Source organism: Varanus komodoensis, unplaced genomic scaffold (assembly GCF_004798865.1).
Source record: "Varanus komodoensis strain SLA01 unplaced genomic scaffold, ASM479886v1 scaffold33, whole genome shotgun sequence".
NCBI lineage: Eukaryota > Metazoa > Chordata > Lepidosauria > Squamata > Varanidae > Varanus > Varanus komodoensis.
Window position 1 is genome coordinate 1067321 of NW_025335817.1, and position 23586 is coordinate 1090906.

The 23586-nt window shown below is 47.8% G+C and overlaps 1 protein-coding gene across 1 annotated transcript in view; it reads right to left on the reverse strand.

Annotated features, from left to right (window-relative positions):
• Positions 1-22006, reverse strand: part of LRRC49 (leucine rich repeat containing 49) — a 36889-nt gene extending 14883 nt beyond the window's left edge. The window contains exons 1-12 of the mRNA XM_044439026.1: positions 21945-22006; positions 19364-19426; positions 18480-18567; positions 17910-18101; positions 16948-17038; positions 15722-15925; positions 14989-15055; positions 13241-13384; positions 8924-8985; positions 3411-3558; positions 1629-1712; positions 1363-1517 (exon numbers count right to left, since the gene is read on the reverse strand). Of these exons, the coding sequence (XP_044294961.1) occupies positions 1363-1517; positions 1629-1712; positions 3411-3558; positions 8924-8985; positions 13241-13384; positions 14989-15055; positions 15722-15925; positions 16948-17038; positions 17910-18101; positions 18480-18567; positions 19364-19426; positions 21945-22001 (1355 nt within the window). The 5' untranslated portion in view covers positions 22002-22006. The remainder of the gene's footprint in view (positions 1-1362; positions 1518-1628; positions 1713-3410; positions 3559-8923; positions 8986-13240; positions 13385-14988; positions 15056-15721; positions 15926-16947; positions 17039-17909; positions 18102-18479; positions 18568-19363; positions 19427-21944) is intronic.
• Between the last annotated feature and the right edge of the window lie 1580 nt (positions 22007-23586).

The following is a 23586-nucleotide window of genomic DNA, read 5'->3' on the forward strand; positions in this document are numbered from 1 at the left end:
TTGAACTGCTTGTGTATTTTAAATAATGCTGTCATGTGGGGGAGGAAAAGAAAACTCTGCACAGGGTTTAAACACCAAAGGGAAACTAGTAGTTGAGAATTCTCTAGGGAGGATTATGTGAGTCTTTTAGTGATTAGGAAATGCTCATTTTTACCAGCAACTAAAACCACTATCAAGTATTTTTAAAGGCTAAATAATTCTGGAAGGGCCTTCTAAAAATGGAAGACGCTTACGCGAGTATTAGGGTGCGGATGAACAGGGGGAACCTGTGCTTGGTTGCTGCTGCTTAAACAGTAGGATTCAACGCTTTCAAACTGAAGACTTGCTTTCACCCCAAATGTAACAAGGCTTACGTTCATGTTTCAACTGCATGCGTTCATCTGCTTCTTCCCGCCATCTCTCTGTTTTTGTCTTTCTCCTTAAGCAAAGTTAAGCAGCACACAAAGAAGTCCTGAAGGGTTTGACTTAAGAGAATCTACCCACAACAGGGGCTCCCAAATACAGTGTGTGTGGGTGTGCGCGCGCACGCCATGACATACCAGTTGAAGGCCTACAGTTTACAGAGAGATTGTTCAGTGTGCTAAGAATTTTTTAGTCTTCACTCACCCAAACTACAATTCCTGGAGACCCTGGAAAGAGAGAACCAGCTTTTGCCTGCAGCATAAACATGCTCTCAGTTTTAGGCAAACTTTGCATATTCCTGGGTATTATCCTCAAAGCTGCTGTAAATATCGTGTTTCAGTGAGGTGGGATCGCACTGTCAATGGGCAATTTGATATGAAACAACTAAACTGTGTGTAGTGTGCACCGGCAGTGGATTGGATGGCACAGGTGGTTATCCCTGCAAAGGCAACCTGGCAAACATAATGGAAGGTCATTTGTCCACTTCCACAGAAGCAGCAGCTGATGAATTAAAATGGTTTCTTGAATAGAGGGCAGGCCCCCGAGTCAAACTCGCACAAAGCGCCTGCACCCATTTCTTTTGCAAGCCGTTCCCAGCAGCCCATTTGCTCTTTGCGCGTAGCAGGCTGTGCTCTGGACTGCGTGGGTAGATTTGGGTGGGTGGGTAGGTGGGGCGATGCAGGGGAACAGACCCCCTCCTCCCGCTCAGTGGCACAGCCCCTGCCTTGCAAGGCCCCTGCACCGATCGCTAGGAAAGCCTCTTGCTTCCGGAAACCCTGCTGCCAGCCAGTGTCCACAATACTGGGCTAGATGGCGAGCTCTGTGGCTCAGGAGAAGGCAATTTCTTGGGTGCCCAACCCTGCTCCAGCACCTGGACCCCCAACCTGCTAAGCGAAGGGAACAGTTCACTGACACGCCAGGAGGGGGCGACAGTCGTGCCATACCAAGGATGACACATACCTGGTTTCCTCCGGAAACAAGTAAGCGGCACTTCTGTTGTTCTGGCAGGATTCATTCTCCTTGTTGTTCTCTTGGCTAGAAGGCAGCAGGCCAAAACGGTTCTGCTGGTTCTCCCACTGGCGGGCAATATTGCTAATGGTTAAGCGTTTCTTCTCCTGAAATGAAATGCTCAGCATCAGTGCAACAGAGCCGGGGGCAGCACATGGAGGGAACACGAGCTTGCAGTTCGCGTCAGCTTTCATGCTCAAAAGAGCCCAGCCTGGTACCTTCAACAGCGTCTGCTTGTGGCTCTCCCGCCTCCTCTCTTCCTCTTTCCGTAGCGCGACCGATGCTATGCGCCTCTCTTCTTCCTAGGTGAGCAAAGCAGCAAAGCAACTTTACAGTGGGATGCGCAAGACGCAAGGAGCCCTGCCAGTCCATTAGAGGAAGAGTCCCGAAGAGACAGCACCATCCTACTGGTATGCAAAACTCAGAGGCTCGCACTGGTCGGAAGCGCCCTGAGTTGGATACAGTGAAGCCTTCCAGAAAGCTTTCGCCGCTGCCCAAGCTGGACAAATTGCATCCACCCCACTCGGGTGAAGCCGGCCCTGGTGGCACCCCTGGCAGCGGCCCAGCCGTGGACCACAGCCGGAGCTCCTTGCCTGCTCCGTTCCCCCAAGAAGGGGAAGTCTCAGAACAGGGGCAAGGATGCAAGACCCTAACTCTGTCCCTCCGGGCGCCGTGCTCTATTCTGCTGGGCTAAACTAAACGCCAGACGGAGCACCTCTTGCTTCCCCGTCCCCCTCATCCCCTCCTCACCCATCCCTGATTTTAGATTTTAAACCCCTTGCAGCACGAGCAGAAACGTGTCTGCTCTCTACTTTTTTGCAAAATGCCACTCACACCAGGAGCACTGGAAAGAGAATAAAAATAATCCCTACTGCAACTGGCGATTTTGTTGCTTAATAGGTGACAGGAGAGCACCCAACTCTTAGCCCTACAAAGCAGCTGGCTGCCTGTTTCTCCCTTTTCCGGAGAGGGTCCCATATGTCCAGCTGCCTCCCCTTTAATGCCTCCCTGCCCCAGCTCCACATGCAACCTGCAAGAGGCGGGGGGGGGGGGGGGAGCCTCACGACAACAGATCGGCCATGCTTGCGGCTCCATCTAGTGGGCGATGTGAATGGAAGGGCATCAGTACGGCTCGGATCAGAGGCACAGCCAGGCGGGAGAAGTCGCAGAGAAAGCATCGCTATTACTCCGGGGGTGTGGATTGGGCGAAGGCGGGGGGAAAATGAAACACATTCACACACCGCACTGTTCACAGAAACGCAGCTCGCTTGCCATCGCTGGTCCAAGGCCCAAGAGGTGCTCTCTTAAGCCTCAGCTTAAAACTCATGATGGCCATGGCTGAGATCCAAGCTGAGCTACTTCTGATGTGTCCAACAGGGCTTAGGAATTTCCCAGCAGTGTCACGAAGTGCTCCAAAAGATCTCTTACTTTCAAAGGCAGCACCCCACACTGTTACGATGCTCAAAATCGCGGAGAGAGCGCTTTGGCTATGGGGTGGTATAGAAACGAAATTTACCACCACCCCACCAAAGAGAGAAAAAAACCCCCTTCAAAATATAAAATCTGAAGTAACAATCCACAACAGCTGAGTCTTATAACACAAAGCTGCTTTAACGTGGTAGCTAATGGAAAACAAAGTTAGCAGCCTGGTTATTTCTGGAGAGGGAGTTAAGAAACATGGGGGCCCTGATTCTTCCTGCCACCTGGATTAACCTCTGAAGGAGGGGGGATCCCAAGAGGGGCTTCACAGGGTGATCTCAAAATGGGCACCTCAAAAACAAGTCCAAAGGCTCCTTGGCCAGGAAGGACTAGCTGATCCACCCTCTGCACTCCATGGCAATAAATACCGAGATGAGCTGCTACAGAAGAAGTGCTATAGATGTCATTAACAACTGCAATGCAAATTCTGATGAGATAGTGCCAGTTTTGGTTAAACAAACTCCTTGCTTATTTTATGGGTTTAATCCACGGCAAGCCACTCTTGCGAGGGTTTTCCTTACGGTGATTTTCTTCATATCTAGCTGTCGGAGCTGCATCATATGGTGGAGAACGGTAGGCTTGTACCATGTCTCTTGCGCTATGGGGTTGCCATCTAGGGTGATTTCTGAAATGGATGCAGAATCAGCAAGGCACACGATGTCATCGAATCTGAATAAAAAGCCAAAAGGAAAGGAACAGTCATGGATCTCGAACATACAAGCACTCATGGGCTTTTAATGGCTGTAAACCATCCAGAGAAGCATGCGGCTATTGTGGCGGTCTGGAAAAATATGGAATGAATAAATAATATAAAATAATTGATATGGGTGTCCTTACCTATTTACCTTACAAATAACCAGTAAGAACACAATTCCAATAGTAAATATAACCACTACTATTATACTCCACATCAGACGACGATATATTTTGGCAAGAGGTGGTACACTTTCTTCCCATATATCTGCAAAGGTTTCGTTCTCATGTTCCTCTCAAATGTAACAGGATGCAAAGTTTGTACACTCCCTCTAGACTTATATACTCCCTTCTCCTTGACCAAAAATATTCAATTATCCCAAGCACACCTATATATAACCCAATGTTGCATGTTGCAGGCTTGGCGGAAAAAAGAATAAATAAGAGGAATCACAAAGTGCCCAAATTTAAATTTTGCTGCTGGTAAAGCCTCTGCAGTAAATGCAGGCAGGGAGCAGCTCAGAGAATGGAAGGAAGGTACCATGGCCAGCAAGAGAGGCTTACGGGAAGCTTTTGGATCAGTCGGGATAGGAACAAAGAACCGTCCAGCTTGCCAAGCTACGTCTTCTTGTGGGGAGGTCGGGGGGGCAGACATCAGACCTGTACGGTCTTCTCAGTCTGAACAGAGCTTCAGGGAATAACTAGACGCCTGGACTCCACCAGGAGTTAGGAACAGAATACAGAATACTGTCTCACGGGCAGAGCCAGAAGCAAAGTGGAAAACGGCAAAAGGCTCAGGCGAAAGGAGAGCCAACATGTCAGCATGAGGAGGATGTCAATTCTTGAGCCACACCCAAAGCGAACTGTTGTGTCCCAAGTGTATCTCCTATGTCTGGTTTTCCCAGATAGATAGAAAGCCAGGAAAAAGGCCACGGAAGCTGCCACCAGGAACAATCTTCACTGATTCGGATTACAATGTTCCAGTACAGAAATGGGTATCGCTCCCAAGTTTGGGTCTTTGAAAGGTTACAGACACGATCTTTGCTGGATCCATAAAACAAATCCTGTCTGACATTTCATCGTGCTAGATTAAACTTTGCAGAGATGTAAAATATTAATCAGAAATCAACAAATATTTTTGATCTTCAAACACTGGGCTGAAGGCGCCGGAGGACAAGAACAGACCAAGAGAAGAGGAGGGAGTGTGTGGGAGGGGGCTGTGGGTGAGGGCCCCCCAAGAGGAGAGGCGATGCAGCTTCATGCCATCACTCCTGCCAGTCGTTTCTTCCCACCGCATGCCATTTTTGCTTGAATGATGTAACTTTTCAGATTATAAGCCACTGGGCAAGGACTGTTTGTAAGCCATTTCCCCCCTACTACGCCCCAATTCTTCTCGTATAACCCCAGTCCTCCATCAGCTCCCCAATGAAGTCCGGGCCCAATTCAAGGTGCTGGTTATCGCCTACAAAGCCCTGAACGGCTTGGGACCTGGTTACCTAAAGGAGCGCCTGCGTCCACATCTGCCCTCCCGCCCCGAGATCGGCAGCAGAGGCCCTTCTCTGGGAACCCTCTGTGAAAGATATCAGGAGGGTAAGTACCCGGAGGAGGGCCTTCTCTGTGGTGGCGCCCCACTCATGGAATGTGCTCCCCAGAGAGGTCCACCTGGCGCCACCATCATTTGTTTTTCGGCGCCAGGCCAAGACCTTTTTATTTAAATGTTATTTTAATTAATTGTTGATTATTTATTGGTTTTATACTATTTGCCAGGATGTTTCCAGTTTTTTATGTATTTGTATTCATATTTATTTGTTGGAAGTGGCCCCGAGGCTTATGCGAAGGGGGCGGCATACAAGAATTCCAAATAAATAAATACTTTCAATGAATGATGAAACAATCATCTTCCACAGTTCCACTTAGAGGTGCCTCTTCCAGGGATAGTCCAGAGTAGACTCTCCAATGTTAGAATTGATTCTAGGGGGCAGGGAGACAGTACTTTTACAAAAAGAATAAGAACCTACTTTGATTGTATTGCTTTTTTCCAACATGTGCATCAATAGTGCTGAAAAGGTTCGAGCATTTCGACGGACCTGAGCTTGTATATTTTATATTTTTAAAAATCAGAAAATCGAATAATCGGTGGAATAGTGAAGCCAGGCCTTGTATCCATGTCCCTTTTTGTTAGGAAAGATACTGGGGCTTATCTTCATCCCTCTCCCGGCCACCCTGGCCCAGACCCTCCGAACTTAGCCGCAATCCTCCCAGCGGTTGGGGAGCTCGAAACAAATGGATTTTCAGCTACAATAAAATTTTCCTCACTCGTCATATAAAGTATTTGGTCTTGAACAGGCAATTGCATCCCTCTGCTTTGTAGAAGATGTGCTCCCAGCAGATGAAAAGTTAGAACAGGTTTGTTGATAAGGATCAACACAGCTGCCCCCGTCTCCGGATTCTCCTTGGGGAACTCGCCAAGGGAACGTGTCATGCTGAGTGGCGAGGGCGGCTCGAAACATACCTCTGTGCTACCGTAAATAAGCCCCGCTGAATCCTTAAACCGGGGCACCCTTTTTCTGGTGGGCTGAGAAGCCTTTGGACTGGCCGGCTGCAGGGCGCACGTGGACAGTCGGTGGGCCGCACCCCGACTGCCCTCCCCGGGCATGGAGGCCCCAGCACGCTTCCGAGACATAGGCGGGCGCACCCCGCACCCGGGAGGGAAGCAAATGGGAAGGGATTGCTTTCTCCCCACTTGGGTAGTTCGATGCCTTTCCGTGCTGTGTACTAAGGAAGGGAAACTCTGTCACTGCATCAGGGGAAGGCTCTTTTCTTCCATCAGCCCCTAAGAGATAAGAGTTTTTCACCTGGTTAATCTTTTCCACTGTGGTCTGACATCTTGGCTTCACCATGCATAGCAGCACACGGTTCCCCAGGGATACCCAAGGGGGACTTCATCGGGCAGGCTTCAGCTTGGAGCCATAGTGCCTTGGATAGCTGCAAGGATACCACTTAGTCCAAAAACTACCTGCCCATCAAGTGAGGCCCTTTTATTCCCAAGCTCTTACCCCTACTCCCAAGTTGTGCCCCTTTAGTGCAGAACGGAGAGCCTTAAAGGTTAAAGAAAGCCTTAAATGCCTGGCTCTTAACGTCCATCAGCAATTCTCGTGGGCAGCCTCCCCCAGTCTGGCGGCCTTCAGAGGCATTTGGACTGCAATTCCCAGAACTGCCATCCAGCAGGACCATTGACTGGGAATTCTGGGTGCTGCAGTCCAAGCGGTGGTGGAAGGCTCGAGGCTGGGGAAGGCTGGCCTTGGGCACTGCTTGAACTAGGGACTGAGACACCCTGGGCATAAAGGGAAGCGGTTCTGCAGGGCTGCTGCCTCCAGAGATCCTAACTCGAATGTGTCTGCCTTAAAGGGCTTCAGGTTCAGTTTCAGGGCCGAGGTTCAGTTCCACCAGTGGCTGTGCAACTCGTGGCTGTTCCTGGTCGAGCTGGTTCTTTCCCCTCTGTGCCAGAGTTCCGGCTGGTACTCACGACCCCTGTTCGTGAAATAAGGAGGGAAAATGGCACAACCCCCTCCAGGTGCAATTCCTCCCTCTTCAGTCACCAGGCACCAGAGCAGGGCCAACGTTTCACACCCTCACTTCGACTTGGCAACACCACAGCAGCTAGATGGAGCCATGAAAGGAAGTTCGAGGAGGAAAGCTTGGCGCACCATCAGCTGCTCTGCCATCTGCTGGATAAAAAGCAACATGGCGCCTGGGAGCAAGCATGCGGGAAGGCAAACACCTCCACCCGTGATGGGGCTGTGAAAAGGGCCCCTTCCAATGTCACAGCCAGGGAACAGGTTATCCGAATGGCAAGGGCGGTACGGTGATTCTTCCCTTCTAGAAAATTAACTGCCCCCATAGAAGGGCGGACACATCTCTCTCTTCCTCTAGTGGAACTCTGTGGGCAAGAAAGCTGGACGCTGGAACATGATGCCAACTTGCACCAAACCAGAAAGTAATTCTCAACTGCTTGCAGAGTTTACAGAGCAAGAAACCACTGCAGCCTTGAAACGGCTGTTCCCGTCCCAGCACATGAATCGAAAGACAATGCAGGCATCGCTGAAAGCGAAGCTTTCTAAGGAGGCAGGGATACAATAAGCTGGAGTGTTTGGGTTTGATTCATAGGCAGGGTGTGTTCACGTCGAAGTAATCCTGCCAAGTTTAAACTCTGGAGAGGGGTGTGCCAAGTATTAGGCTTCCGTTTTCAGCACTGCTGCAACATCTATAACTCTGACCAATACAGGTCACATATCTGGCAAGTGGTCTCTCTTCTCCCTCGCCTTAAATTGCAGCCTGCAGGCAACATTTCAGGCACTGTTAGAGCTGCCATCTCTTGCCGATTGCGATTAAAATCACTTCCCTGCCCCACGTCTCCACACACACCCCCCAGAACGGAACACAGACAGAGGCAGTTCGACTTGGTCAGATCCTACTGAGCTCAGTCAGACCCCGCCCCGGCCTGCCGCACATGGCTGGTGCTGCAAACCCTGGCCGATCACCCAGCAAAGAGGCGTTGCTGCGGCACTTAATCACCTCGGAGCCAGCATGTCAAGAAAACAAAACTATGGCAACATGTAATGATGCTCAAAGGCGTTAAGCACATTCCAGGAAAACGGTATGGGTAGCACTTTTCAAAACAGGCTTAATGAAACGTTTCAGCAGACGTGATATAAATGCAAAATAAAAACAAACTCTTCCTTCCCCTGCAAATAATAAGGTGCGTTATTCTCAAATGTTACCAACTCTTTGCAGGAAAAAGGAGGCATACTATTGGCTTTGTGGCCAGATTTTATGGCCTAGTTCAAAAGATGCACAGTAAGAGAAAAAACTGCTTATAAGGTATCTTAAAAGATGATCAGAAACCTGTACAAATGGAAGCCAGTAACTTCAGTAAAAGAGTTCTCAGTTTATGTTACAGACTGCAGTAAATACAATGGCCTGGATAATCTAAACCATATTATGGAATTTTAAAACTGCCAGTATTAAACCCATTTAAAAACTGTCTCTGTTAATATTGAATCTGCATTTATCAATGACAGGGTGTTGTACTGTGAGATACAGTACAGTCATATTTTAAGACGGACAGATAATATTTCTCCTCTGTGCATTTAAAAAGATAAAGGCCTAGCTACATTTTGGGTTTATTACTGCTCTTGTAGTCCATGTACTATTTCTTTACCGGTCAGACACAAATGCTTCTCTGCAAACATTTAGCATGGACATCTAAAGGAATAAGGGAGTTACTGAGAGAGAACAAGCTGACATTCACTCCCCACCCCCCACCCCAGTTTCTGCTTACCGATATATATTGTTAAAGCTGAGGAACAGACGCTGGAGGCAGGGCAAAGTGTCCACATCTTTCTAGAATGAGAGAGAAAACAACAGTTCAGCGTCCGAGCGAGCGCACGCACGCTTTGACCGCTCTACTTCTCCGGAGGATGAGACTGCCTAGTGCTATTCGCTGTCGCCTTGCCGCAGCTCGCATCGCCGCTGAACACACAGCTCCATCCTCTGTGGTGCAGGTTACGAAGGAGACAGACCTCCTCAGAAGATAAGCTGCACCGCTCGCAACAGAAGGAGTGCTAGGGAGGGGGGAGGCGGCGGCTGGCACTGGCCTCTTTTTGAGCAGGCTTGCCGGGAAGCAGCCAAGGTGCTGCCTCAGCGTTCCAGCTCCGGGAGGGAGGGTGCCGCAATCGAACGGCGTGTGCGGTGAGACGCCGTTCTGCAGCCACACTGCTCTCCGAGGCATCAGAGTGCCAACTCATCCACGTCACCATCCGCCCGGCAGCAGCGAGAGGCTTTCAGTAGCCGTTCTGCTCCCTCTGCACATCTTCCTGGTTTCCCCTGGAGATTAACTGCCTGGAGCCCCGTTAGAGAAGCCACACAGAGGGGGATGCACACCCAGCCCTCCCGGGCGAATCGGTCTGCGGCATACGGTGACCAGCTCTGATCACATTCGGGGAACACGGGGAGTGCCTGTAATTCAGCACAGCTGATTGGTTCTTGCATGAGTCACCCTGCCACCCGCTCGTCAGCACAGCCATGCGTGAGGAGATCTTCCGGTGAAAAGTCTGCCATTTGCAGCCAGTGACGATGGATATCCTAAGACACAGGACCTCAGGGTCTGATGACAAGCGCACTGCCCAACCCACAGGACCTCTGACCTGCGCAATTAGAAGCGAACTAGTCTGTCGTTTTGCAATTTAAGAAGAACTCTTCCCTCCCAACTCTGGAACACAAGACCTAGTCTGCCATATAGATTTTGGGTTCCTAAACATCAGGCAAAACTACACAGTCTCAGACATCCCACTAAACTTCTGCCCACGTGACACCGTCACAAAGCACCACAGAGCATGCATCTAACGTAACACGGATGATGTGCATCTTTCACATTTTTAACTCTCATTCCGTGCTCACCATCAAAGCAGTTGATGCAGCCTTCCTATCTTTCTATTGCAGACTTGTGGGTAATGCGGAGGTTTTAATTAAACCTATTGTCTGTGGGTATAGGAGTAAGGAGGCGGGGAGCACGGTTTGTCTGGCCTGATTCACACAAATAGATGGAGGTTATCGTGCATGCACGGCACCAAGCGAGATTCCTTCTGGGTCACCTGCCTTCCTGCTCAGTGTTGTCATTTCCTGTCTCATCCATTTAATTCCAGGTGGCCGGGAAGCCACAGGGTTTGCAGAAAATAGGCAGAATACTCCAAAGGCGAGAGAGAACGTGGAAGAAATGGCATTTAAAGATAATGACACTATTCTGTTTGTGATGCTCCACACAGAACCCCTTTCCAAGCTTTCACATAAAATGGCTGAAAAGGTTTGTGCGGAAATGGATATGCTGAACAAATAATCGAAAGTGCAAAAGGGATATTGCAACTGGAAATGGTTAGGCCTTGAAACAAACCGGCGTAACTTCCTTCCCCATTACTCTTGGTGTGCCGTGTCCTTTTAAATTGTATACTTGGGGCCTGGGAGTTTTACCAATTCTGTGCAAGCAGCTCTGGGAACTTTTCTGTCTGAGAAGCAACATAAAAATGCAAACAAATATGCAAACAAACAAGCACCTACAGATCACATGTGCTCATCCATGCAGTTATTGGCCAGCCAGATTCTTCTCATAAATGAGTGCAATTAGTCAAGGCTATGGAACTTAGTATCACATATTAAATTCTCTTTTAAAACTCTAAATCGTAATCCACGCATGCAAAAGAATTAGGTGATTCTGAAGATTCTGAAGGGACAGAACGAACTATACCAAATCAATGCTTGGCATTACTCCTCTTTTTTAAATGTTATTTATTTATTTAAAACATTTATATGCCACCCCCATCGCAACAAAGCCTCGGGGCGGCTCACAATGTTAAGAACAGAACTGTCAGAAATGCCTCAATTTAAAAAAAAAAAAACCCATGCAGCCAGGAATTAAATCAAGTGTGAGGAAACACTTTGAAAAGTCAACATGGATCCAAAGAAGGAAAAACCCATCCAAACCTAGCATTCAAGAGAATGTCCTTTTGGCTCCTTATAGAAATGGGACAGAATCCCTGCATATATGTTACTCATTAAGCGTGGAACTTGGCTTTGCCATTTCGATCCCAATCCATTGGTTCTTGTGGCAACTTACAAACAGTTAAAATATCTCAACTGCAGTGCAAAACACAAACAAGCAAACACAAGAAGGGGTAAAAAAAAAAAACCGCTTGTTTTACAATCCTAAGAATCAAGCAGACAGGCAGTCATCAATAGTCTATGCTCTACCAGGCCCTTATCAGGCACCATCTGACAAAGCCGGCAAAGTCATGGTAAATTCTGCTATATAGGCCAGTTGGTCTCCCATCCACAACCAGGCCACCAAAAATACTTTACATTACACAAGAGGGACCAATGTATTCCTGATGGGGAAATTAGTTTTCTCTGTTATGGTGAGGTTTGCAGCTAAGACAGAGAAGTCAGGGAATTCTGAGGGGGACGGCCAAGGACCACCCACTTCCATCGCTCCGTCCCTCAAATCCCTGGCTCCTCCAGCTGTTGGCCAGGGCATACGCCTTCACGATCAAGAAAGGCCAAATGAATTTTGGGGAAGCAAAGGAAAGACTACGGTGCCATGGTTATTCAGGTAGTGAAAACACACCACATCTGACCGCTCACGGCCTTGTCTACAACCGCCACAAAACAACATGGCACAACTCTCAGCGGCAAAGCAGGTGTACCGTTTCAGAAGGCAGGGGTGTTTACCCACATTAAAAATTCTCCAAAAGTGAAAAAAACAAGAACCGAAGCCCAGACAAAGTTCCCATTCAATCTTCTTCCTGCTATGTTAGCATCCAAACACATGAGCTGCATCTCTGCTTTGAAGTGGTATGGTGCATTCTGCCACTCAAGACTTTATCCTTTAATTTATCCTTTAATTATGTTTCATGTTAGGACCTGGACTTTGAAGATGAAAGAACTGGGCTTTGTGCAAATTATGCAAACCTTGAACACAGAGCAGCCTCGATGAATAACTAAAGTTCACAGCAACAGAAGGAAATTTGCATGGAATGTACACTTTATCTGGAGCATATGGACAAAGCTAGGAATACTTTCTCCTTCAGGCATCAAGAATATATAACCTCCTGCGTTTCAGAACGAAAGATCATCAGTCACTATATGGGAGGGCTTCCTCCGACAAACAAAATAACCTGATGATAGGAAATAGTAAGTTAGAAGATAGTTTCTAAATGGCAATCCACCATCCTTTTAACAATTGTTCTGGTGCAAACTTGCTTTAAACATTACTAGCCTGCGGTGATGCCAAACGAATTGCACTGCTAGATTTTTATAGCTTATAGGTCAAAGACCCAGAACCTCAGCCCTGGGGACCCAGAGGCCATGTCTCCTTCATTGCTTCCACTCCCTTTCCCTCGGCCACCAATCAAGCAGTCGGTATGCCCCCCTTCCCCACTCTAAAAGGCTGAAAAGCAGTGAGAGCCGTGCGATGGAGCAGCCTGGCATTTGGGGAGGTGTGGCTCATTCCACCACTGGAATTCAGCCACCGGGCACTTCTCTGAAGTGAAATTTCGCTCTGCACCCACTAAACACTGAGAGTCAGGTCTCAGTCACAGCATCCTAAACACTCCATCACACACAGATGTATCTGGGGGACTCTTTCAGCCTCCATCACCTCTACAGCACCATCTCATGAACAGCAGCCTGACAGCTCCTCCGCCATGGGTACCTCTCCTCTACGGCCCACTCTGACTCCCCCGTATTCGTCGCGAAGCACCTTCTCTTCCAATTCTCTGTTCGTGGCCTCAGGTCTCAGCCTCTCCCTCCTTTCCTGCCCGGAGCCTTCTGCTTGCCCTGCTCCACTGCTATTCACCATGAGGGCAATTCAGCCAGCCACTACAAATGGCTTCACTATCATGACCAGAAGAAGAAAAACACCCAAAGCATCACCACATAAGCACTGCACAAAAGATCTCTTACACCTTTTTGTTTAAAGTGAAAATGATGTTTGCCGTGCCAGAAGCTGAACGGTTTTGCTTTGCCCTTTGAAAGTTCCAGTGGCAAAACAGCTCCCTCCAAGCACGGCTGTTCTAAAAGAGCAAACGTATTCAATTCAATCACTTACCACAAATCTGATCTGATTATATCGAAGATTAAGTTCTGTCAATGAATCCAGTCCATTGAGGTTTTCGATATATGTTAAACAATTCCGGGCGAGATTCAGCACTCTGAGGTCACTTAAATGGTTTAGATTTTCTAGGACAGCAATCTGTAACAAAGGATATGTATTTCGGCAATTAAGCGCCCCTGCCTCTCCCTCAAAGAATATTGGAAAGCAAGCAGCTTATCTTCTAAGAATGAATTATACATCTGAATGTTAGAGAAGTGCAAGAGCTAAATGCTTTCAGCTACACCCCCGTGAACACCTCTGGGAATCGGTCCCTCGCAAGACAACGGAACTTATTAGTATACACAGATATAATAAACTAATTCCAGAGGTGAAAAAGTACCATGTGTAATATAGCCACTGTAGGACAAAAAACTGTACTCGCTTCTCATGGATGTCCACTGGCCACTGAAATAAGCGATTTGCCAAACACGGGGCAGACACGAACAGCGGCTGAACTCTGGGTTGGAAGGGGAGAATGCTCAAAAGGTGGATTCTTCCGAAGGGCACTGCCATTCCTGCCTTCGAAAGAGCAACAGCACCAACCTGAACACCAGGAATCTGGGTTTCATGAAGAATTCATGGAGAGGTTATTTATAAACTCCCTCTGACAGTGCTAGTGGAATTCCTCTATTTCTTCCCATAACAGATTCTTTTGCAAAGCGAAACACACACACACACACCCCAAACATTACAGGGACTCGAGACTGCAAGGTGTTTGAGCACACCTGACTGCACAGAACCTGCTGCAGCAACCCTCACAGACACAAGCCTGAGCAGCCTCTGCAGGCATCGGACAACGATGCAGATCATGCCCACCCCCCTGCGTAAGTACAGCCAGGCGAGGGGGGGAAGGCAGGTGTTAACAGCCCAATGTGGTTGGAGGGCAGCAGGTAGGAAAAGTGGATCTGCACTAACAGCGAACTCAGGCGCTGAGTTCTGACCACGGTGGATCCAAAACAGGCTGATGAGCAAAGGGGCAGAAGGATCAGCACGCTTGGGGGAACAGAAAGGTTTGAAAGAGAAAAATCTTTAGTGGAAGGAAACACAGGGCAGGCAGAAACAGCTAAGGAAACAGTCCGGTGAAGACAGAGCTGCCCAGTGGCCATAGAATGTGATGTTGGAGAGGGGGGAAGCGAAAAACCGGGGTGTGTGGCTAGAACTCCACAGCACAGTGTTTTGTGGCTGGTTCCACTCATATGACTGTTCTTCTCCTGTCCTTTTGCGACCCCTCAGTGTCACAGCATGTGCTGTGCTTGCAGAAAAGCTCAGGGCTGGTCCCCACCACCTCCAGGTGGGGCTCAGAAGCCTTCCAGCCTGAAACCCCAAGAGAGCTGAGGTGGGTTACTGTAGCAGGTGGATAACCCCGCTCCCCCACCGTTACCTGCAGCCATTGGGCTCCTTCCCTACCAAAACAGTTCCCCTTAAACTCCTTAGGGACTGATGCCTGAATTGGCTTGTTTACCTTTTTCTTCCCCCAGCCTTTTTCTTTTTTACACTATAACCAGTGGGCTATTTTATCCTTGAGGAGTGCTTTGAGTTATTAATTGATTAGATGCCTATCCTGCCCCTTTCACCAAAATAAGGTTCTTCTCCCTGAATCTGTTGCCCTTCTTTTTATGCTTTTCAATTTTGGCAGCTTTAAACGGCATTGTACATTTAGTGCATGCATAAAAGGTAACATTAATGAATTAAGAGCAATGTACCTGATTCCCATGGAGATCTAAGACGTCAAGGCTTACAAGGTTATCCAGGTCTGATATTCTCTTTATCCTGAAACATTTAAGCATCGACAAAGGATTTTCATTAGAAATGGAGTGGGGGACACGTATTTGCTGCCAGCTCAGATCAAGCGTCACAGAGAATCTGATTCAGCAAGGTGAAAATTGCCGTGCACTCATGAACTTCTAGGCATGTATAGCTTAAGAGATCTAGAGAGACAACACTGATCCACCCCTGCCACAAAGCAGTGGCGCCGTCAAAAGGATGGCAGACAAGCGAAACAGGGCAAGCACTCGTCCATTAGTCTGAAGCTAGGCTGCCTTAGAAGCAGAGTGTCTGGCTTGTGGGCAAAGCAGGGAGGAAGACGTACAGTGAATTACCCAAGCAGACAAGACAAAAACCACTGGGGAAGAATGCACGGTAAATCGAACCGTAACATTTTCCTGAGTAATACTGGAAATCCTATCACTTCCAATCTAAGAAAAGTTAAAGCATATGAATTCCCACATCCTTAATTTTATTACCTGCCATTCACTCCATTTATTAATTAAAAGCTAGATTTGACTCAGCAGAGAGATGTCTAGGGAAGCTGCACTTTCCAAATGATGTTTGGAAAACTAATGTGGGATATGTAGGACCAAATATTAGAAAGTGCACCCCAACCAAGTGTCGCGGAGACTCCTAATTATAGCTTGTCCTCCCCCTTCTTCCTTTTACCTGTTATTTCCCAGTAAAAGGACACGAAGCGACCGCAGAGTAGACAGTCCACTGATCTCCTCTATCTGATTATCATACAAATCTAAGAAAATGAGATGCTGCAAATTAGAGATATTCTGGATGCGAGTTATGCAGTTGTGCTGGAAGTTCAGCAAACGGAGGTGCTCTTCTCCATCAATGATTGGGCAAACCGTCAGTTTTTGTCTAGGAGGAGAAGATTTAGAAAAGGGGTTTTAGTAGGACCTTGAAAAAGCAAGACAGCGCGAACAACTCAGCTTGTCTGCAAAAGTACAAAACCTTTAAGAAGAAAGCAATCCTACAGGGACGCACACCTACAAATCCTCAGCTCAGTCAGTACTCAGTCAGTTTTCAAGGAATATGTTAGGTATAGGACGGTGAGGGTTAGCTGTGAAAGAAAAATATAATCTGGGGAGAGGTTAAGAGGGTTCAGGTATACACCATTTGGAGTGAATGGCTGGCTGGAACCCTCAGCTGACATGTCTCCATTCAGAGGGAAAATACATTTCCTTCAATGTTTTGGTGCCGGGCTCACTCGTTATTCCTGAACGGGAATGGATTCTCCCAGCAGGAACAAAGTTGACACCAAGAAGTGTCACCTGGCCAGCTGTAAACATCTGCAGATGCAGCAGATTTCGTGGGATGTGAGGTAGAGTTTCGGTGGTATTCTGACTACAACAATGTCCCCAGAACAGTAACTGCTACATTCAGTTAATTTGTTATTTCTTTGTATCAGGTCCCTTTCCATCTAAAATCTTTTTATTCTCCCCTGAGGGTGGCTAAAGTAACTTAATGAAAGCAGGAATCTGATACAAATATTCCTCCAATTCCTTTCCTTCATGTCTGTTATATCCCAGAGAAAACCTGGTAAATTAGCGATGGGAAGATTCTATTAATGAAGATGTAACTTCTAGCCACTGCCTAAGGCCTTTCCAGTCACACCTAAGGCTGAGATCTTGTACACACTTGTCTGGGAGTAAGACCACCCAACTCATTGGTATTACTTCTGCGTACGCATGTACAAGATGGCACACAGATCAAGCTACACGAATAAGGGTGAAATCCTGCATCAACTGAATTTAATGGGCCTTCTGAGGTGAATTTATGCTGCATCGGGCTGCAAGTACTATTCAAAACAATGCATGATTCTTCAAAGTTGCCACAGACAGGACTACAAAAAAATAGAACATGTCCAATTCTATCCTCACCTTTCAAGGGTCAACCTGTCAGAGTGCTGCGTTTTTTCTTCGGCTGTTCGATGCACCAGGGGAAAGGCTGTGTTCCCATAAGTGATATTTTCTAACAGGTAGAAAAAGCCAATATCTAATGTCAAAAATATAGACAGCATACTAAAAAGCAGAGACATCACCCTGCCAACAAAAGTGCGTATAGTCAAGACTATGGTTTTCCCAGTTGCAATGTATGGCTGTGACAGCTGGACCATAAGGAAGGCTGAGTGCCAAAGGACTGAGGCCTTCGAATTGTGGTGCTGGAGGAGGCTCCTGCGAGTCCCTTGGACCGCAAGGCGATCAAACCGGTCAGTCCTAGAGGAGATCAACCCTGACTGCTCTTTAGAAGGCCAGATCCTGAAGATGAAGCTCAAATACTTTGGCCACCTGATGGGAAGGAAGGACTCCCTGGAGAAGAGCCTAATGCTGGGAGCAATTGAGGGCAAAAGAAGAAGGGGACGGCAGAGGATGAGGTGGCTGGATGGAGTCACTGAAGCAGTCAGCGTAAGCTTAAGTGGACTCCGGGGGATGGTGGAGGACAGGAAGGCCTGGAGGAATGTTGTCCATGGGGTCACGATGGGTCGGACATGACTTTGCAACTAACAACAACGTCAAAAAGATCAGAAAAATATTTTACAAATTTCAACTGTCAAGCAATAAACAGGCTTACCCGGTTCTACTACTGAGATACAATACAGGAGGAAAGAGCAGGAAGAAGAGAGAACGCAAATCCCAGGTACTGATGGTTTAATACACAATTTATCAGGTGGAACAGCTGCTGCAGGAATTATTTCAGGGGAAGGAGGACCCCCATAGAAGCAATTCCAAGCAGGCTGATGGAGAGGTCTCGCCATCTCATTTCTTCTGCCCAGCCCACTAAAGTTAGATGTAGCATACCTGAAGGCCGACATCCCCCCAAAGGACGAATTCACATCAGTTACCTGGAACATTTCCACTGGCATTATGACAGCCCTGCTGAAGCCTGTATTTTGATGGAGTAGGAAAAGAGCAATCGCCAAATGCTGCCAGGGATCCTGCACTGTATTTCATCTCCAGTCCAGGAATATCTGCAAAATTTGTTGATACGGGGACATACAACTTTTTGTTGCGTGATAAAGGGCTTAATCTGCCATCTGCAGGGGGAAAAAATAAGAATTTTGACCTCACCATGATGCTGTATATCACCACAGATTAAACTAACACTGCAATCCCATGGACGAGCATCTGGTTAACAAGGTTTTACATGTTGTATGAACCAAAGGTTGTTTCAGGGACAAGCAGCCCTCAAACCATCCCTGCCACCTGGGTTCACGCAAAACCACAAATCATGGGAACAATCCCCTGCCCACAAACCAGGAATGCTCAGAATGGCTGCCAGCACACACCACAACCCACTGCGGCTTAACGGTCATCTTGCCAATGAGCCCAAAGTAAGCCACCGCTATAAATACATGTTTCCTTGTAATAGTTTGCATGCCTAATTTTGGAAAGAGTTCATCTTCCAACATTACCTAGTTTTCCTGAATAGTTCTTTTCCAGTTCATGCTGCAAGAACTTGTTGTGAAGATAGGGTTGGTCTTTGTGTAATCTAAGCTCCAGCTGCAATAAAAAAGTAAATTTTCAACACAAACCATTACACTTCGATGCAAGCGTTTTATAAACTCTGCACTGGGGAGGGACATGTACATACTGGGTATTAGCAGCTTTTCGTTTCTCCTTTCTCTGTTGGTATTGCTGCAGGATATTTCTCATACCAGTTGCATCAGTATTGTTTAAAAAATAATCTGAACACAAGACTGGAAGATGGGAAATGGACCAAGGCGGACCGGAGGAGAGAGAAGGACCAGAGATGACATCTGTTCCCAGATGCCACAAAAGGCCTGAATTTTAAGCTGTGAATAATCAAGCGTGCTAGTGCACACTTTCCAACTGCTTTCGTGTAATTCTTCTGCAAGTGTGAGTGGCAAAAAAACCTTTGGTTTGTATAGCATGATGTGTGAACACCGGGGTGTCTCTCCACCATTGTTTGCTCATGGCTCTGGTTCACCTAGCAATAGAGGTCCAATGCTCTAAGGTGGTACCAAAATCTAACAAATACAAAACAGGATTAAACACTTCTACTGGTTATCTGTGTAAGAATAACTTTATTCATTTTAACATGTAAGCACACACAGCAGATACAGAAGAAATTGTTCAGAGGTCATGCAAATACATATAACAATATGTTATATCAACATATAACTTGACAGTAAAGAAAAAAATGAAAATGTAAAAAAATTCACACAAGGTATTGCAGATACATCAAGACATCACAAAATATCCAGCACACCACAGCACTGTACAGACTGATACTTTTGGATTCTCTATATTTGGATAATAAAAATTCAGGTCTCACAGGTTTGGTTCTTTCTGCTGCCGATGTGCTTTGGAGAACCAACTGAAGCCCATAATTGTTTGCCTGCAAATTAGAAATGGCTATTAATAACTTCTAGAAATGGATCATAAAAAAAAGAAGGCAGCAAAAATGAAATATTCTATGAACTATGCATCTAAATCAACTGTGCCATTTAAAGGTTTCCAAGAAATAAACATAGCAATCTGAAGCAATTCTCTAGTATGTCAACTAACATAATTTATTATAATGGAGTGCGATGGTTGACACGTGTGCTGGCTAAATCTCTAAACACCAAAATATGATTTCCACTTACAACCGAATGCTTTTTCTGTGTAAGGCAGAGATTTGCTTGTACTGCTAAAACTGAATCTCATTACTATCTGTATAACGCAATCGGAAAAACCAGTCAGCATTTGCTTTTACTAATTTCCCATTTTTTCCAGCAGAGCATCATCGTGCACCACGATGGAGCCTGAACAATGAAGGTACATCCAACTGGGCCCTCCGGATACACATAAAGCGCACATACAAAACATACACAATGTGTGTAATACAGTTATGACTTTTCCTGAAAAGGGTCAGTTTGAAAATGTGCCAGTTTTCAATCTTTCAGCTGTGTAGGAAAGTCTGTGGTTTACAGAAGAGCATGTTCTAATGCCCTAACTTAGTCAACCTGGGGCTCTCCGGTTGTTCTAGACTACAACTCCCATTCTTGACCAGACCATGCTGGCTGCACTGATGAGAACTGCCGTCCACAACAAGCAGGGAGCACCAAGCTGGAGAAGGACAGATATCTAATTTAACATGTTTATTTTATTTCCATTCAGCTAAAAAAGTGCCCCATGGTAATTTGTTGCCCTAGGTCACCACGACGACATGGAATGAAAAAACTGAGGGGCAAAAATAAAGCCCACTTAGTATTATTTCAATGCTAATCGGAGCAACATTTTGTACCGCAATACTTTTGAAAGTGTAAAAAGGCACATCTTTTTAATTGTTTATGTTTAAGGGAAAATATCAAAAATACCGAAAACTACTAATTAATTGTAGCAACTCAAAGAAGTGTGCATGCTATGTTGACAACCACTTATATGTTTCAATAGACACCAGCTCTCTTCTAATGAGGGTATCAGGCCACCTTCAATTATGCTGTCACTATTTCTTAGTTCCATTTTACTCCAAGACACAAATCTATTTAGTGGCATATGTGTATTCCCTCACATTTGCTAGACATAATTGCCTGAAAGCATAAATTACGATGTAGAACAGACAAGTTTGCTTAACACTGTATTTTCAGTTGGCATACAAGTCAGCTTTAACAACAAACTTAATAAAAGATTTTGTTTCTATTAAAACCCAGGGCACCGGGGGAAAAATTCCACCCGTCATCACTAGCAATACGCACAAAGAAGCATCAACACGTACATATTCAAGCCACCCACAAAAGACACATGCAGAACAGCCGATGTTCAAAGAAGCATAACGCAAGTCAGCTGAGCACATGAAAAACATTACGCCTTCATGTGTTTCATATGAATTGTGCTAACAGCGTGTTTTCTCTGTGGTTGTAAGCAGCCATTAAATATATACAAAATTCACACACAAACACCCAGAAAACACATTCACAATATGCAGTAATAGCTGCAAAAATGCATGCAAAACAGACCAACAAGGCACAAAGGCAATGTGCACAGGACACCCGCAGAGCAAAAACACCTGTGCACATCATTTCCATTCACAGCTGCATGCCAAGCATGTTTTGCAAATGTTTTTACATGTGTCTTGTCGATATTTTGCATGCCTGATTTTCTTGGGCTTTGTTGGTGCTCTGCGGAGACAGTCTACCACAGTGCACGCTTTTCTTGCAAAACGCACGCTGCATATGTACATATGTTATATATACACAGGCAGATACACAAATTCAAAACTGCTGCATAGACATAAAATACACGAAACAGACACAAGCAAACACTGGCATTTTATCTTGGCCACCATTTTATTGTTTCGTGCTCAGGCTTTCCACCTGGAAAAGCAGTATACAAATACATCCAATTCATTAATGGCACGATTCTATGCTTGCTTAGAAAGGAGAAAAGGTCCCAGAACCGGCAGCATTCCCAGGCATGCACGGCTAGGGAATGCATAGGATTGCACATGCACGCGATCCTTTCCGAACAGGCGCAGGGTGGTGGGTCCTTTTTCTGTCTGAATAGCTCACAGCATGGAAGGCTGGCTTTTCCCCCCGCCTGGAACAAGCAACGGGTGATAACAGCCCCCGCCCCACATGCAAAGGCTTTCCCCTCTATCGGAACATGCACGGCAGGCTACCAGCCCCCCCTCGAACATGCAAAGGTTCGCGCCCCCCCCCCACGCAGACGACTGCACCCACTGCGAAGTCAGACCCAGTGGATGTCCTCAAAAGCAACCGGGCGCCCGGGGGCACGCCGCCCAGCGACGCGGGGAGGAGCTCCGCAACAAAGAAAGGCGACCGGGAGCCGCCAGCGGCATCCCGCCCGCAGCACCGGCGCCGCCTTTCGGAGGTGGGGGCCGCGCCGGGCCCCCGCCCAGGCTCCCCGCTTACCGAAACGGCGTGGCCCGGCCGGGCCCCCGCAGCAGGCCGGCATTTGCTGGGCACCATGGCAACGCGCCCTAGCCGCCGCCGGCACCGCCGCTCCCTCCTCCTTACCCGGAAGCCGCCTGCTGTCACCATGACAACACCTGTTTCCTGGATCCGCTCTGCCACTCACAGGAGGGGGCGTGGCCTACAGACGGCGCCCGCGGAGCCATGAGAACACAAGGGAGGCCAAGAGAACACGATAGGTTTCCCGTATTTCAGGCCCCCCCATTAAACGAGAGTGTCAGCCCAGGGAGGGAGTGGAGGAAGGAGAGGGCTGGATAGAAAGCTGGGGTTGTCACCATGGAATCGACGTGGAGAGCGGCATCAACCACGCAGATCAGCACCATGGCCCTGCCACGCATATGTCGGCTGTGTTCTAGTGGAAGCCGGAAGTGAGGGTTCTGCGATAGACTGATTCTCTTTACCTCTCGGGCAGCGTTTTTGTACAGCGCCTTGAGCCTTTGGACTGCTTTGTGTGTTGGTCGCTTTTGTAGGCCGCTTGTACAATGGCTGCTTTCAAACAGGGTTACACGTAGAGAAAAATAAACTACCAATAAAATGGCAGCAGTAATCATAAGAATAAATACAATAGGCGCTGGCCTGGATGCACCCACGTGGTCCTCTCCTTACCTTCTTTTGTTCTATCATTCCTAGCCAAAGCCTGGATACCAGGAGGTCGGGGAAAAGAAATGTGTGCTTCACAGCAGAAGCACAAGCCCACCACTTCCTAAACTCATGAAACTGAAGGTCCAGAATTACTGTTTGCAATGATTTTAGGCACGTTCTATCATACTATCCGTGTTTTTTTGAAAGGAAACCCCTCGTGCATGCATAAAGCGGCAGCTGTGCACTGTGACCTTAATAGCATGTACCTGGCTGATAGCAAAATGCTGTGGTTTAGGGGTGCAGTCCCTCCTTTGTGCATGCAAAGGGCCCCCAGTTCAGTCTTCCAGCCCCCGCCCCAAAGCATACCTCCGTTTAAAAGAAAACAAATGAGGGTGAAGCCCCCTCGCCCCCAGACCCTGGAAAACTGCAGGCCGGGCCCTACCATTAGCCCGGGGAAGCCTTGTCTTGGGCCGCTGCTCCTGAAAGGCAGCCGGAACTGTGCATATCTGAAACCCTATCCTGCACCCCCTAACCTGGGCTGCTGCCCCCCCGTGGCGTGGAGAAAGCACCCCATCTCCAGTACCAAGGAGGGAGCCAACGTCTTGTGCGGGTAGCCGCTGCCCTTGGCGCGGAGGGGTGCAGCGCCTGGGCTCGGGCCGGGTCTCCTCCGTGCCGCCCCGGGGCGCGCAGGGGAGTCCCAGCCCAAGCCCGCCAGGCCGCGCGATGACTGCCTCGGGCCAGCCCTGCTGCGACCACGCCGCGCGCTGGAGCCTTGGACTACCGCGCCATCATCCGCAGATCCCGCGCGGCCCCTGGCTCCCGGGGCGCAGCCGTGCGCGGCGCTGCGCGGCGCGGCGGGAGGGCCGGCGGCGGCTCGCCCCGCTTTAAGCCCGCTCCCCGATTTATAGCCGGCGGGGGCGGCCGCCGCGCCCTCCCCTTCTCGCCCTGGCCCCGCGCGCATGTGGCCCCGGCTGCGCGCCTGGCTCGGGCGGCTGCTGCT